At 45.1% G+C, this 15,690-nt stretch overlaps 1 protein-coding gene across 2 annotated transcripts in view; it reads left to right on the top strand.

Moving 5' to 3' along the window:
- CPPED1 (calcineurin like phosphoesterase domain containing 1) overlaps window positions 1-10,842 on the top strand; it is a 112,226-nt gene extending 101,384 nt beyond the window's left edge. For both annotated transcript variants that reach the window (XM_059693204.1, XM_059693203.1), the window contains one exon: window positions 10,375-10,842. In XM_059693204.1, the coding sequence (XP_059549187.1) occupies window positions 10,375-10,604 (230 nt within the window). In that variant the 3' untranslated portion in view covers window positions 10,605-10,842. The remainder of the gene's footprint in view (window positions 1-10,374) is intronic.
- The last annotated feature ends 4,848 nt before the right edge of the window (window positions 10,843-15,690 follow it).

The raw sequence follows: 15,690 nt of genomic DNA, 5'->3' as shown, positions 1-15,690 counted from the left end.
ATGTTAACACCTTCAGCAGATTTGACAAAGGAAGTTTTAAAGCTTGCTGTCAATACAACAAAATAGCATACATATAAAATCGTATACATATCAACATATGTATAACTCCATATTTTGAAAAAAATCCACATTAACTGGTATGCCTAGTACTTTCTATTACTCATTATTGTCATCATAATCATGATTCTACTTCAAGTCCCAGTTCTGACAAAAGCCAAAAAAAACCACAGAATAAGTTAGGGATGTGCTTAGGTCAAAGCCACCCCCTTCAGGGGGCCTGCAGTGCCATGATCCTTGGCACTTCGTCACTCTAGGGCAGGGGTGGGGAACATCAGGCCCATGGGCCGTATAAGGCCCTCGAAATCATTTGCTCTGGCTCTTCCAAGGCTTTAGGGGTGAGTTAATTAAATGTCTGACCAAGTATCGCAGGCTAATTTTTAAGTCGATAATTTTGTATGGCCCACAAATGATGTTTAAATATCCATATGGCCCTTAGAGAAAAGGGGTTCCCCACCCTGAGCTAGAGGGTAGACAGAGCAACTGCTGAGTCAGCCTGATCCAGACACACATCCTAGCTGTGTGACCCCAGACAGGTTACTTACCTCTAGCGCTCTCCCTCCCGGAGCATGGCCGAGCCTCTCCCTTCCCCTCCCCATTCCCACAGGTGTCACCTTTACCTTCCTCACTCCTGAGCTCTAAGGGTCCTTCCTTCACCTCTATAGCTTGTTTCCTAAGCCCATTTCTTCTACAATTTAAAAAAAAATAGTTACTTCTCTGTGCCTCATTCCCTCACCTGTCAAGGGGGGGGGGGGGTGATGTCATCCTCGTGGGGGTCCTCCTGAGGCCTCACTGAGACGACGCGTATTGCAGGCGCTCCGAGGGGTGTTCAGTAAACAGAGCACTGTACACCGTGCTGCTGTCCCTTTCTGCCTTTCCTGTCATTGCTGCCCAGCCACAGGCAGGCCTTAGGCCTCCACTTCTAGGAAAGGTGGATCTGGGTGCTTCGTGCAAACGATTGTTCCCTGAAATTGGCCGAAGAAGCAGCATCCCGCCTCCCCCAGAGAACGTGACCGGCCTTTGCCTCCCACCTTCCCTGGCAGTCCTGGCCCCGGCCCTGTGGCATGAGGGGAGATACCCGCGGTGGAACTCAGCGTGGTACTCTGGAATGTAGAATTCCCAAATTGGCAGCTCAGGCCGGGACGTCATAGGAAGACCCTCTGGCTGAATGAGCCTTGACCCTCTTTCGTAGGAGCAGCTGCGCCTGGCAGCCCTGCCGAGGAAGCACCTGGCCTCCCTTGGCCTGGCCGCCAGGCCTGTGGGCGCGGCCTCCTGGCTGCCTGCTGAGGAAGCTCCTTCCCTGCAGGAAGGGCTATTACACCTGCTCCTGTGTGGCCACACCCTGTCTTTCTCTTTTGCTTTCCTTTTCTTGCTTTTTTTTTTTTTTTTGAGTCACTTTTTATTCCTTACCACTGAGACAGAATGAATTCGGGTGACTAATGATTTACAACAGAGCTTTCACATTTTCTGCTGGTGATGGAAAGGTCCATGGGATTTTCACAAGTGTATACCCAGGCAGGATGAAGGTAGACGCTGTCCAGGCCTAAGTCACACAGAGGCTGTAAGAAGCCAGCCTTTAGTATCAAAATTGTCCTGAGGTAGACCCCGACTTCCTGGTTGATTCAAGGCAGATTCCGATATTAGAATATTAAATTATCCAGAGATTGCATCCTAATCCTCTGGTTGATTTGAAATGAATTTGAATTAAGACAGCTTAAAAATAGCTTTTATAGCCTCTTTATGACTTGATACCGTGGAGAAATAAACATGAAGCTGATGCCATAGACGGCGTCCTCTGTTGATTCAGAGGCTGCCTTTGCCGGGAATTCTTCTAGTGGCCATCGAGAAGGTGCTTGCCATCCCCGTGCGGCAGTTCATAATTCACCAACAACCTATACGTAACACTCAATTAAGGAACCACAGAGGCATGTTGGCCAGATGACTGATGGACAGCTGAATGGAAATTCTGCACCACTCTGGAAAACACGGCTAAAATCAATCCCCGTGAGGGAAACCATGACTTATTAATACATTCTCTGCCTCCACTGAGTCGTGAATCACTGCTTTCCTATCACAAGCTAATAGAAAGCCAAGATTGGTAAAACTTCTTACAAGTCCCTGTGGCCTGTCGGTGTAAGAGGGGCAGGACCGGAACTCGGACAGGAGCCTGCATGTCGCAGAGCCAGCACGTGGAGTCTGTCCCACTCCAGGGTGAGCAGCTGGCCCTGCACTGGAGAGGCGGGGGGGGGGGGGGGCAAGGAAGGGGGGAGGAGGAGCACCTATTGTTTACCGACACCCAAACGCTCCTCCAAACCTGCCACCCATGCGACGGGTGTTGTCATTATTCATCTTACAAATGAGGAAATCAGGCTCACAAGTTTCAGGAACCTGCCAGAGGTCCCAGAGGACAGAACTGAGTCTGCAAGGCCCGGTGGGAGCTTGGAATCCTGCGTGACCTTCCGTCTGTTCACTTGTTACATGATCATTGCGTCGGTCCTTGTTCAGGACTGAAATGTCCAGTCCCTGGTATTGGGGGTGGGGTGGGGTGGGAGCTCTTTACCAGAGGGGAGAAGGGTCTGGGCACAGTGGCTGTGCTCACTGACACCTCTTTCAGCTCCTTTTCTAGTCCCCTTTAGGCTTCTTTGCTCCTGTAAGGATCTGTCACATTTTCTTTCACTTGGGACCTTAACAATAAATGGTGAGCCCTGGGGGCCTGGAGAGGGGAGAGGATGGGGCCGTACACTGCAGAGGAGCCCAGCTCTGAAAGTTCCCGCCCCTCGAACAATCCCCATTAATGATCCCATCTCTGCAAATGCCGATTGATATGGCGTGAAATTTGAACGTAAATGAGTTTTTACAGCTAATTACAGCTAATGCGAGCAACTTTCAAAATTGCCAAACATTCCTTCCAGAATAGTACAGTTTGCAACTATGAATTAGGCATAAAGAGCCAAATTTCATAAACATAATTTAGCATACAACAGAATTGTACTGCTAAGTGCTTTCCCACTGGCCATTAGGAGCTCCCCGAGGCGGCACTAATAGCACATGCCCGTTTGGTCTCTGCTGGCCGCAGGCTTTGAAAGCCTGGAAGGCAGCGGAGGAGGCGGTCATTGCCTCGGCCGCTCAGCCCGAGTGGTCAGGAGCCCTCACGTCTCCGTTTGCAACGAGGACCCAATGGGCACACAGCTCGGGCTCAGGTGGTGGCCCCTCCATCGCTTCTGTCATCTTTTCCTGGTCCATCTGCCATGCCACCTCTGAGCTGCTCATCTCACCTTGATGTTTTGTTGGCGATCACCAGACCAGTTCCTGACCACTGCACACATTACAGTAGTAAAAATGTAGAAAGTGACGCCCCTCACCGATCCCACCCAACCACCCTCATCTGAAGTCACCATGTTGAGGAGTTGAGTGTATTTCTCTCCCATTCAGTTGGGGATACAAACACATTCACACACACCCTCTTATACATACCCCATCTTTATTTTTTTTACATAAACAGGATCATACAACACTTACCTGTTCATACTGAATATTCTGTTATGCACTGTAATAGGTTGTGATGAAGGCTGTGAAGAGCTAGTAAATGTATGGGCCTCTTAATGTGCAAAACCAAATCATTCCTAAAAGAGTGTAATCTTTTATAAATAATCTTGGTTTCCTGTAAATGCAAAAAAATTTTGAACAGATTGTTAAAGCCTATACTTAATGCAAACACCGTAGAAGGTGGAGCAGGGTGTCATTCTGAGACCTATCTTGGCTGGTTTCTGGGTACCTTGTGGCGAGATTGGATCCCACTCGGAAGCCTGTGCTTTCTCTGTCCCCTAATGGTGGCCACAAGCCTTTCTGGTTACTTCTTTTTATTGTTGAATTGGAAGAGTTCTTTTTTATTTTCTGGATATTACACCCTTATCAGATACATGACTTGCAAATATTTTCTCCCATTCCATGGGTTATCTTTTCATTTTCTTGATAATGTTCGTTTCCAATTTTTAAACTTTTTTTATGAAAGCAAATTCATTATATTTACATGAGATGCAACTTTTTTGTATTCCCATTCCTTCACTTCTCTTACTCTTTGGCAACCATCAGCTCATTCCCTATATCTATGGGTCTGTTTCTCTTTTGTCCATTTATTTTATTTTGGATTCCACATATAAGTGAAATCATGTGGTGTGTGTCTTTCTCTGTTTGATTTATTTCACTTAGCATAATACTCTCTAGGTCCAGCCATGCTATCTCAATGATAAATTTCATTCTTTTTATATATCTGAATAATATTTCCTTGCATGTATATCCATGTCTTCTTTATCCATTCATCTATTGATGGACATCTAGGTTGCTTTCATATCTTGGCTATTACTGGTAATACTGTAATAAATGTAGGGATGCATATATCTTTTTGATTGGGTGTTTTTGTTTCTTTGGATAAATACCCAGAAGTAGAATTGATGGATCATATAGCAGTTCTATTTTTAATTTTTTTGAGGAATCTCTGTACTGTTTCTACAGTGGTTGTACCAGTTTACAATCCCACCCACAACAGTGTCTGAGGGTTCCCTCTCCACATCGTGCTAACACTGATTTGTTGAGTAATTGATGATAGCCATTCTGACCAGTGTGAGACGATACCTTGTGGTTTTAATTTGCATTTTCCTGATGATTAGTGATGCTGAGCATCTTTTCATTTGTTGGCCATCTGTGTGTCCTCTTGGGAGAAGTGTCTATTGAGATACACTTTCCATTTTTTAATTGGATTTGATTTTTTTTTTTTTTTTTTTTTTTTTTTTTTTAGTGTTAAGTTGTATGAGTTCCTTATGTATTTTGGATATTAACCCTTATCTGATGTGTCATTGACAACTGTCTTCTTCCATTTAGTAGGTTGTTTTTTTCTTTTGTTGATGGTTTCCTTCGCTGTGCAAAAACATTTTAGTGTGATGAAGTCCCCTTTGTTTTTTCATTCTTTTGTTTTCTTTGCTTGATGAGACATATCCAAAAAAAAAAAAATGTTGCTATGAGTGATGTCAGAGAGTTTACTGCCTATGTTTTCTTCTAGGAATTTTAGCGTTTCAGGTCTTACATTTAAGTCCTTCATTTATTTTCTGTTCGTTTTTTATATGGTATAAGAAGGTGATCTAGTTTCTTAATTTCTTTCCTTTCTTCCTTTCTTTCTTTCTTCCTTTCTTTCTTTTTTTTTTTTAATATATTTTTTTTGATTAAGATATTACATATGTGTCCTTGTCCCCACGTTACCCTCTACCCCCCCCACCCCCCCCGTTGTCCGTGTCCATTGGTTAGGCCTATATGCCTGCATGTAAGTCCTTTGGTTGATCTTTCCCCCTTGCCCCCACCCTCCCCTACCCTCCCTCCAAAGCCCGACAGTCCAATCAATGCCTCTCCGTCTCTGGATCAGTCCTTCTCATCAGTTTATGTTGTTCATTATATTCCACAAATGAGTGAGATCCTGTGGTATTTATCCACTCTCCAGTTCCATCCATGCTGTGGCAAATGGTAAGAGTTCCCTTTTCTTCTTCCTCTTCTTAAAGAATACCTTTCAGCATTTCATATAATGCTGGTTTGGTGGTGATGAACTCCTTTAGCTTTTTCTTATCCGTGAAGCTCTTTATCTGACCTTCCATTCTGATTGATAGCTTTGCTGGATAAAGTAATCTTGGTTGCAGTTTCTTGCTATTCATCTCTTTGAATATTTCTTGCCACTCTCTTCTGGCCTGCATGGTTTCTGTTGAGAAATCAGCTGACAGTCGAATGGGTACTCCCTTGTAGGTAACTGACTGTCTTTCTCTTGCTGCTTTTAAGATTCTCTCTTTGTCTTTTGCTCTTGGCATTTTAATTATGATGTGTCTTGGTGTGGTCCTCTTTGGGTTCCTTTTGTTTGGGGTTCTCTGCACTTCCTGGACTTGTAAGTCTATTTCTTTCACCAGGTAGGGGAAGTTTTCTGTCATTATTTCTTCAAATAGGTTTTCAATATCTTGCCCTCTCTCTTCTTCTGGTACCCCTATAATTCTGATGTTGGTACGCTTGAAGTTGTCCCAGAGGCTCCTTACACTATCTTCATATTTTTGGAATCTCTTTTCTTTTTTCTTTTTCAGTTGGGTATTTTTTGTTTCTTTGTATTTCAAATCTTTTACTTGATTCTTGGGATCCTCTTGTCTGCTGTTGGATCTCTGCAAATTATTCTTTATTTCAGTCAGTGTATGCTTAATTTCTAGTTGGTCCTTTTTCATGTCCTCCATGGTCTCACTATACTTATTGAGGGACTCATTAAATTTATCGGCGGTTTCCATAAAATTCTTGAAAAACCTTATAAACGTGGCCTTGAACTCTATATCCAGTCGTTTGCTTTCCTCCGTTTCTGCCATTTGTGACCTGTTTCTTTGTCTCCGCATTTTGGCTGCTTCCCTGTGTTGATAGAGTGGCTTTGTGTGCTAGGTGTCCTGTAGGGCCCAGTGGCTCAGCCTCCCCAGTTACCTGAGGTGGACACTCTTGGTGCACCCCCTTGTGGGCTTTGTGCACAGTCTTGTTGTAGCTATGCCTTGGTTGTTGTAGGATCACTGGGAGGAATTGACCTCCAGGCCAATTGGCAGTGAGAATCAGCTGGGTCTGCAGCGGGAGAACTTCTGTGCTGGAGACACCCTTCTGGGGCAAGACTTGCTTCAGTGCGGCTTTGGTGCTCACTGAGACTGCACCCTGAGTGTGTCCCTTATGGATCTGAGGAGTTGTGATCTGGATGGTCCCCCTCTGACCACTGGGTACAGTGGCTCTTGGATCTAAGGATGTGCTAATTTAGCCTCTGCCTGAGGTTACACAGCAGGAACTACGAAGAGAACTGCAGATTCCCCTTCCTTTTTTTGGAGTTTGGAAGTGCCCTGATGATGCTCAGCTGTGTAGCAATGCAAGCCGCTGTGGGGCCTTGGGCCTTCTCTTGGAAGCTCTGGGTCTATCTGGCCTGGCTGAGGTTAGGTAATTACAGGTTGCAAATGGCTGGGGCATTCATATGCAAAAGCCTCTGCCGCAGCCTGGGCAGGGCGTGGTCTCAAGGAATCAAAGGGCGGAAGAAGCAGCTATGGCGGAGCCTCAGCCCCGCCCTAAGGAGTCGCGAGTCCCAGTGTCCTGGCAATGGCTGCAAGCACCTCTGAGGGAAAGCTGTCCTCAAGCTCGCCCGCTGCCAGACAGACCAGTTTCTCCCCGTATGAGTGCTGGGTCCCCAGAGACTTCCCGGAACCGGATTTCAGAGCCGTCGGGAGCTTGTGTCTCCCTCCGGATTCAAAAAGACAGCCGCGTCCTCAGGTGCCAGACCCTTTCCGCGCGCGCGCAGCCCCCGTACCTCTGCACTCCACCTCCGCAGCTCCTCTGCTCTCAGTGTGCTTTTCTTTCCTTCTAGTTGTAGAATTTACACTCAGCCAGCCTTCCTGTTGTTCTGGGTGAGTCCGGCTTGTGTTTTTGATGCATTTATCAATTGTTGTGGGAAGCAGCAATTTCCCGGTGTTTATCTATGCCGCCATCTTAGTTTCTCCCTTCCTTTCTTTCTTTTTTTTTTTTTTTTTTTTTGCGTGTATCTGTCTAGTTTTCCCAAAGTCGCTTAATGAAGAGACTGTCTTTACCCCATTGAATATCCTTACCTCTGTTGTCATAGATTAATTGTCCATATAAGCAAGGATTTATTTCTAGGCTCTCTTTCCTAGTCCATTGATCTATATATCTGTTTTTATGCCAGTACCATGCTGTTCTGATTATTGTGGTGGTATAGTATAGTTTGATATCAAGGCACATCATACCTCCCACTTTGTTCTTTCTCAAAATTTCTTTGGCTATTCAGGGTCTGTTGTGGTGTCATATAAATTTTAGGATTAGTTATTCTAATTCTGAGAAGAATGCCACTTGTATTTTAATAGGGATTATATTGAATCTATATATTGCTTTAGGTAGTAAAGACATTTTAACAATATTAATCCTTTCATTCCACAAGTGGGTATAGCCTTCCATTTATTTATGTCTTCTTAATGAAGGTTTGGAAGTGGTAAACTTTTAGTCTTTATGTGTCCGAACATGTATTTATTTTGCCCTTAAACTTGAATGATGCTTTAGCTAGGTATAAAATTTGAGGTGGGTAGTTATTTGCCCTCAACATTTTGAAGATATAATGCCTTGATTCTGTTATTGCTCAGATGCCCCTATCTAATTGTCATTCCTTTGTAATACTTTACCCTGTTATCTTAAGCTTTTTTCTCTTTCATGCTCTACAATTTTACTTGATATGAAAAGCTCTCAGCTATTATTTCTTCAAATTAGTCTTACTACTATTTACTCGTTCCCCCTGTTCAGTTTCTCTTGAGAACCCACTGATACCTCGTAATCTATCTTTCGGGTTCTTTGAACTGCTTGTTCATATAACTTGTGACTGGGTCTCCGTGTCATCTTCAGTTCAGTTCCTCAATTCTACCTTTTAATTCACTAATATCACATGAGATCTTTGATTAGAGCCAAGTCTAGAATGTATGCCATTTGTTGAGAGTTGCTTTTGTTTTAAATTTTAATGTCTTTTATGTCCACCATTTCTAAATTTTCATTATCAACTATTCTCATTCAATTTATGCCTGTTTTGCTTCATAACAAGTATGGATATTGGTCCTTTACCTAAATTAGCCCATTTATTTAAAATATTTCCCAGGTAGTTTTATATCGATTTAATCTGGAATGAATTTGTGTTCCTAATTGAAGAGTTGGTAGACCATCTTACTTAGCATGAGATTTCTTCATGGGTGGTGGAATTTTTTTTAATTTCAGGTTCAGTTCGAGTAAGAGATTGCTTGGTTTTGTTTTTCCCTTACTTTCTCTCTTGAATAACTTCTCCCTGTCTATGGTTTCAGTTACTTCCACCCCAGCCACCATCCAGGACCAGGCCTTATAATGTAGTGATTTATTGGGAAAATGCGTTTCAGTTCCTAGACTTGAGCCTGTGTCATCCTTCCTTCCTAGACCCATGGGCTGCTATGAGCCCTAGCCCTGTGGTGTGCTAGAGACAGCTCCTGTCAGCTCACAAAAATCAATGATTAAATTTTAAGGAATCTCGTGAGCTGATTGTTAAACAGCCATTGTTTAGTTATATGAACTCACCATTAAGTAAATTATATTAAACAGTAAAGGTAATAAACACTCAAAACTTAGCATTTTATCTTGCCATACATTCCTAATATCCATGCTCTAAAGGTTGCAGCATTTGTGCCCGTGTAGTGGAAACACTATAGCATGGTGCTCGAGGCATCTCTTCCCTCTCCAGTTCAACAACATCATGTTGGTCATTTGAAAATGGCCATGATAAGAGTGTTCAAACCATGGAGATTAGGAAACATTACAAATCAGGTCTTTTTTGTGTGTGTACATGTGTGCGAAATACTTGTTTAACATACCAGCACAGCATTGCCCTGGCCCCGGGCACCGGGCAACAGGCAACAGCAGTTTTCTTCAGTCTCCTCCCGTAAACAGGCACTCCCGCCACCTCATTTCAAATGGGGGTCAGCTCCATTTCCTCCTCTCAGAAAGAGCTTTCCGTCCCGGTTATCTCACCATAAGCACTTCCCTCCCAGAAGCAAAGTACCCCACTCATGGCTCGGCCTTCCTGCTTTGTGCCTGGTCCATGGCATTATTCGTTTGGATGCTGAGGTGGCCTCCGTCCTTCGGTTTTCTCTTTTATGTGTTATCCATCATTGCTTTAAGCTTGCGGTGGGAAGATGTACATTAAATATTGAACATGCTGTTTCCATCTTGACCAGAACTCCATCGACATTATTTTTCATAGACATGTAACTTCGATCCTATGGCTCTCATAATGCCCTCAAAAGATTTCCTTCAGACTTCGTCATCTCTCCCCATCATTCACCTTCTGTTCCTTGTCTGTTTTTCCCTAATACTTCCCTGGACCAGTTGTTAAGGCAAACATGATAACATCTATAATAATAAAAGCATAATATACTAATTAGACCGGATGGCTGAACAACCTTCCAGATGACCTTTCAGATGACCTTCCGGACGAAGCCAGGACTGGGAGGGCTGAGGCAAACCGCCGTAGATGCAAAGGCCCAGCCCTTGCACGAATTTCATGCATCAGGCCTCTAGTTGTATATATGAGCTATCCTTGAAGATTCTGGCTGTCACATATGCTGCCTCTTAATTATTATACACTGAATAATAGTGTGTGTAATATAATAATATATTACTGTTCCAACAAGAAAACATTGGAGCCCTAAGTTACCTAAATGGAAATCCTTGGCCCCCTAATGTTTTTTCCCTTCCCTGCAGGTATCAAAGCTGTGTTCTCGGGCCACTACCACAGGAATGCTGGGGGTACCTACCAGAACCTTGACGTCGTGGTGTCATCTGCCATCGGATGCCAGCTGGGCAAAGATACCCACGGGGTCCGAGTCGTGGTGGTCACCGCTGAGAAGATCATTCATCGGTACTACAGTTTGGACGAGCTGAGCGAGAGGGGAATAGAAAGTGACCTGATGGACTTAATGAAGGAAAAATGATTGCTGTTATGACCCAGTCACTTCCACTTCCACTGTCTTTTAATCTTGCCAGAAACAGCAGCTTCTGAATAAAGAAGTATCCAGGCAGATTTGTGAATTTATGTCCTTTGCGTAAATCAGAGAGCTGGGTCCTATTCTGAATTACTTTTGAAGTAGAACTGCCTTCCCTTTAAGAAAGAGAAGGGGCTGGAGGCGGGTTGGAGCCTGGGAATAGGAGAATAAATGATGCTGGAATATCTCTGTATGAGTGTTTGAATAACCTTTCCTAATGGTGTGTTTCTCAACTATCTCAAATTCTCTGTTGTTAAGTCAAATTGTTTTCTCGCAGTTTATGTGAGTGCCTACCTATGGACCTTAATCCCAACTGGTATCCACGTGTAATCTTGGGTCATCCTCGAACAAACTGCATCTGATCAGTTAAATTGTAGTCATGGCTCCGACGCTTGGCAACAGGAAGGTCATCTCCTCTCCCTCCTAACAAAGCAGACAGAGCTGTGCAGGCACTCATTTCCACAGGGAGCTGTCAGGTGCCGAGGCCTGTGCTGGTGACGCAGTTGGTACAAGTCAGCGCTGAGTTTGCCTTCTCGGTGACTAGAACAGTCACCTTTGCACCTACATTAGCCGTCTGCAAAAGCCTCATCCCAGAGGCCAGAGCCAGAGCCCTAAGGTCGCCCGGCGCACGTTCTGAGTTTATTCCGTTCACACTGGCTGCTGCAGGAACTCCACAGGTTGCTGTCCTCATGCGATCAGAATGACTCTCCACTCCTGAGACGCTTCACTGTGTTGACGTTGACAGGAAAAGTGGGAATTGAGACAAGAGTTCTCAAAAGAATCAAAGCAGAAATTTCGGTGGGGCAAAAACTGCTTCCAGCCGCTTTAATGGAATTGGCTCCGCCTTTGATTCACGGCCCCAGAGCAGGCGAGTGAGGATGGTGAAAATCGGCACTGTTTCCATGCCATCTGCTTTGCTGCGTCTTCTCCGCAGCTCCTGACACTGCTATTTCATGCACGCGGTCTGCTTCTGCAGATGTCCTGATGGGCAGGGAACGTGGTACCCCCAGTCCTGCCAGGAACACCTCACAGCGTCACGCAGTAGCACTCCCTCATCCCGAAATGCCTTCAGCAGCCCGCTGCTTACAAATGAACTGAAAAACCCATCAAGACTTTCTCGTTAAAAAGTGTTAGTCAACGTAGCAAAACCATGAGAAAGTAAATAGAAAGATAATTGGATATGTAAATTCATAAGGAACAAAAGACAAGAAGTTAATTGTACTATAGATCGGTGACACACTAGCTCATTGTTACGTGGCACAGGAGAATTAAAAAAGTTCAAAATTAGAATGCCCTTGTTTGGGGATTTTGCTGCGTTCTTGCTTTGTATTCATTTTTCTTTACAACAGGTGCAGAGGTGAGTTCAGGAAGAGGAAACTCAGTAAGTGGCGTAGCTAGCAGCCACACGTGTGGGGCGTGGGAGGCGGGAACACTGAGGATTAGCTGCCAGGATCGTGTGCCCGGCCCATAAACACGGGCGTGGGCTCCTGGGAGGGGAGAGGGAAGCACAGGCTGACCCAGCGTCTCTGGCATCACGGGTGCCAACGCTCTGGACTGTGGCACCGGAGTTTTGGCGGAGGATATGGAGATAATTAAAAGCAGCAGAAATTAAATTTACTAAGCCTCCCTCCGAAAAACCTAGTAAGTAAAAGCACTGACTCAAAACACAGCAAGAATGTGCTAGCAATAGGGAATCCTGCGAAACCCTCACCATTTTTAAAGTAACCAAACAGCAGTATTCTCATGGTGAGAGGTTCAGGAAGACGTTAGGAAGTGATTCTGTAAATAAGCACGTATCATCCTGAAAATAGATAAGTACCGATGCATCCACTTATGATTCCTTTTTCTTAAAAAAGGGATGATAAACAAGTGCCTTCTACTGTGAAAAACAGGAAACACTCCTGGTCATACGTGCGTGGTGTTGGAGTGTTTCTTCTGTTCTGCACGCTGTGTGAAGGGCTTTGGCTCAGAGAGGCCGTGCCGCTTGGCCGAGGTCACACAGCTCTTCCGAGAGGAAGGACGGACCAAGAAGCTAGCAGCCCCACTGCTAAGCCTGTGCTCAACACTGTCCTCTCTTTCCTGGAAAATGCTTTTAATGGTGACAGTGGCTCAGTTGGTTGGGCGTCGTTCCGTGGACCAAGAGGTCACCAGTTCACTTTGCGGTCAGGCACATGCCCAGGTTTCCGGCTCAGTCCCCCGTGGGGGTTATACAGGCGGCTGCTGATTGATGTCTCTCTATCTCTATCTCCATTCCTCACTCTGTAGAATCAATTTTTTAAAAAAATGTACCAGCTCTGCCCTTGGCAACACTACCATACTTGGCACCTTTGACCATCTCTCCTGGGCAAGAACCCAGTGTTAGCGGGAGGACCTGGGACTTCATCCGGGTTCACAGAGCCCCTTCTCTGAATTGCACCAGGTTCATGGTGGCAAAGCCTGTCCCAGACGCCGGTTGTTCCAGAGGAAGAATTTTCACTGGAGGAGGTGGGAAAGCAGAATTGAACTATAATGGGCCACAGGACACAGCTCTGCCCACAGCGGTACACGCTGCCAGATGACTCCGCACTTCCTGTTTACAGTTCCTGCCCCCGGGGTAGGGAACTTGGCATTCTCTCCAGCAAGGCGTGCCACCCGAACGCGCCCCCTTCCAAGTAGTCATTGTAATTGGGGGGAAGACGAGGGGCTGCCAAAGGGGAAGGCCATGTAAAGTGATCTCAACTTGGACGGCCAAGACTCTGCGGGCCCAGTGGGGAGATGATCGTCTGACTGCTTCACTTTTTACAATAAGTAAGTTTATCTCTCGTCTTCAGTGACGTTTCTCCCGAGGTTGGAAAATGGCGGGGTGAATCCAGTAAACTTTATGGAACCAGCAGACAGACATTTCATAATAGCGTGTGCTTTTCAGCATTACGAGACTGTGGGTCCCGGATAGAGGGATAAGGCAAACACTGAGGTTTAGCTTATGTACTTGCAAAAGGTGCCAAGTTATGTACATCTGTAGATACTATATACACAATACCGTTTAATGTTATAGTCTACGTTCTAATGTGAAATCTTTGGAGGAAAGGTAGCAAAACATTATTTGCATTTACTTGAACTCTTAAAACTTATTCCCCAAGTAGTGCCTGAAACGGCTATGTGAGTCATGAGGTTAAGTGGCAATATTGTATTAAGCTGGGGAGATGATTAGGAATAAACTGTCAAGGCAAGTTCTGTTAAAAGCTCTGTGTAATAGACACCAGGGATTTCTTGTTCTGGTAACCTTAGCAGTTGTGGTTGCATGTGCAAAAGAGAGTAATTGACAAGTGGTACTGACTTTTCTTATAACTTCACAAAATACTGTCTTATGTCATCAGAGAGCTTATATCCTATATAATAAAGATGCAATATATGCAAGTGGTCTTTACGCCATGAAGTGTAACAACCGACTGCATAACAACCGGATCATGGGTCAACAGGAGGGTGGGCAGCACAAGCTACAAGCGGGCAGCGGAGAGCTATTGGAGGGGGCAAGGCAGCAAGCTATGAGGGGTGAGGCGGCGGGATGGGGGGCGGAGGGAGCCACAGGAGGGCGGGGCAGCAAGCTACTGACGCACAGATTTGTGCTCAGGGCTACTAGTATAGATATATATAGATATATAAAATTCTTTGCTAGGAATAATGACTTCTAGCATCTTTCTAGAAAAGATTTACTTACTAAATTCTCTTTTTCCTCTCATTGATTTTTATTTCCATTCTTTTTAACATCAGTGACGATACAAACACAAAATGTGCAGATTTCTCCTTTAGGTTTTATCTATGTAAATAAAGTTGATTGGATATGAATAATTATCAGATACCTTTCGTTCTTCTTCATTATTCTACTCTGATACTTGTCTTTAAGAAGTAATATTCTTCATCAGAGTAACTTTGCACCGCACCTCGAGTAAAGTCCAAACTCCTTCCCGTGGCTTCCCAGGCACCACTCACTGCCCCACTCTGCCTCTCAGCCTGGTTCGCGCCACCTGGCCCTTGCTGGCCGTCCCACTGCCCTTTGCACTGGTGCTTCCTCTGATGGACATTAGCTTCTGGTCGTCATTTTGATCTTAGTTCAAAAATCACTCCTGCCGAAACCGGTTTGGCTCAGTGGATAGAGCGTCGGCCTGCGGACTGAAGGGTCCCGGGTTCGATTCTGGTCAAGGGCATGTACCTTGGTTGCGGGCACATCCCCAGTGGGAGATGTGCAGGAGGCAGCTGATCGATGTTTCTCTCTCATCGATGTTTCTAACTCTCTATCTCTCTCCCTTCCTCTCTGTAAAAAATCAATAAAATATATTAAAAAAAACAAACAAAAAAAAACTTAAAAAAAAAAAAATCACTCCGGAGAGTGGCCGTCCCTCACCCCCTGTCTGTGGTCCGCTCTTCCCCAGGCAGCACCTCCTCACTCCCTGGTGCTTCCCTCAGAGGCATCATGAAGAAACGTGCCTGCCTCACGCTCGGGGTGTGTATCCCCCACCAGCATGTAAGCTCCAGGACAGCAAGGACTTGTCTGTCTCATGTGCTCTCTTCCCAGTCGGTGCCTAGATCAGTGCCTGGGGCACCAGGAAGCCGCTCAGTGCGTACTTGGCAATGAATATGGAGTAAAGTGAGCCAAGGTTATGGAAGTGGTGACCATCCCATTAGAGCTGGTGGCCGTCGGTAGAGAGCGGGTGGCCATCTGGCTTCCACTGAAGCCCTGCCTCCAGGCTGACCATCTGGGTGTGTTTGGGACCGTGAAAGAGCAGAGGTAGGGTGTGGCTTCCTACCCCGCCGTATGAAAGTCTCTCCTTGGGCCTTCAAACTCTGCTTTCAAACTTTCATAGAAAAATTGGACAGTGTCGTCTCTTATACGGTCTTTGAAAGATTGAATTTGCTTTTCTTGAAACTACCACTGCAACATCATATTCTCAACTACATATTCTAGCTGTCCCAGATTTCCAGGAAAGCCACCTAAGCGGAACTGCACCATACTTACCACGCACGCTGCACTTCTCCGTCTCCGTTTGTCAGACAAGCC

The sequence above is a fragment of the Myotis daubentonii genome, chromosome 4, assembly GCF_963259705.1.
Source record: "Myotis daubentonii chromosome 4, mMyoDau2.1, whole genome shotgun sequence".
Classification (NCBI taxonomy): Eukaryota; Metazoa; Chordata; class Mammalia; order Chiroptera; family Vespertilionidae; genus Myotis; species Myotis daubentonii.
The sequence above is the reverse complement of the archived record's forward strand: the minus strand, read 5'-3'. Positions and strand labels throughout refer to the sequence as shown.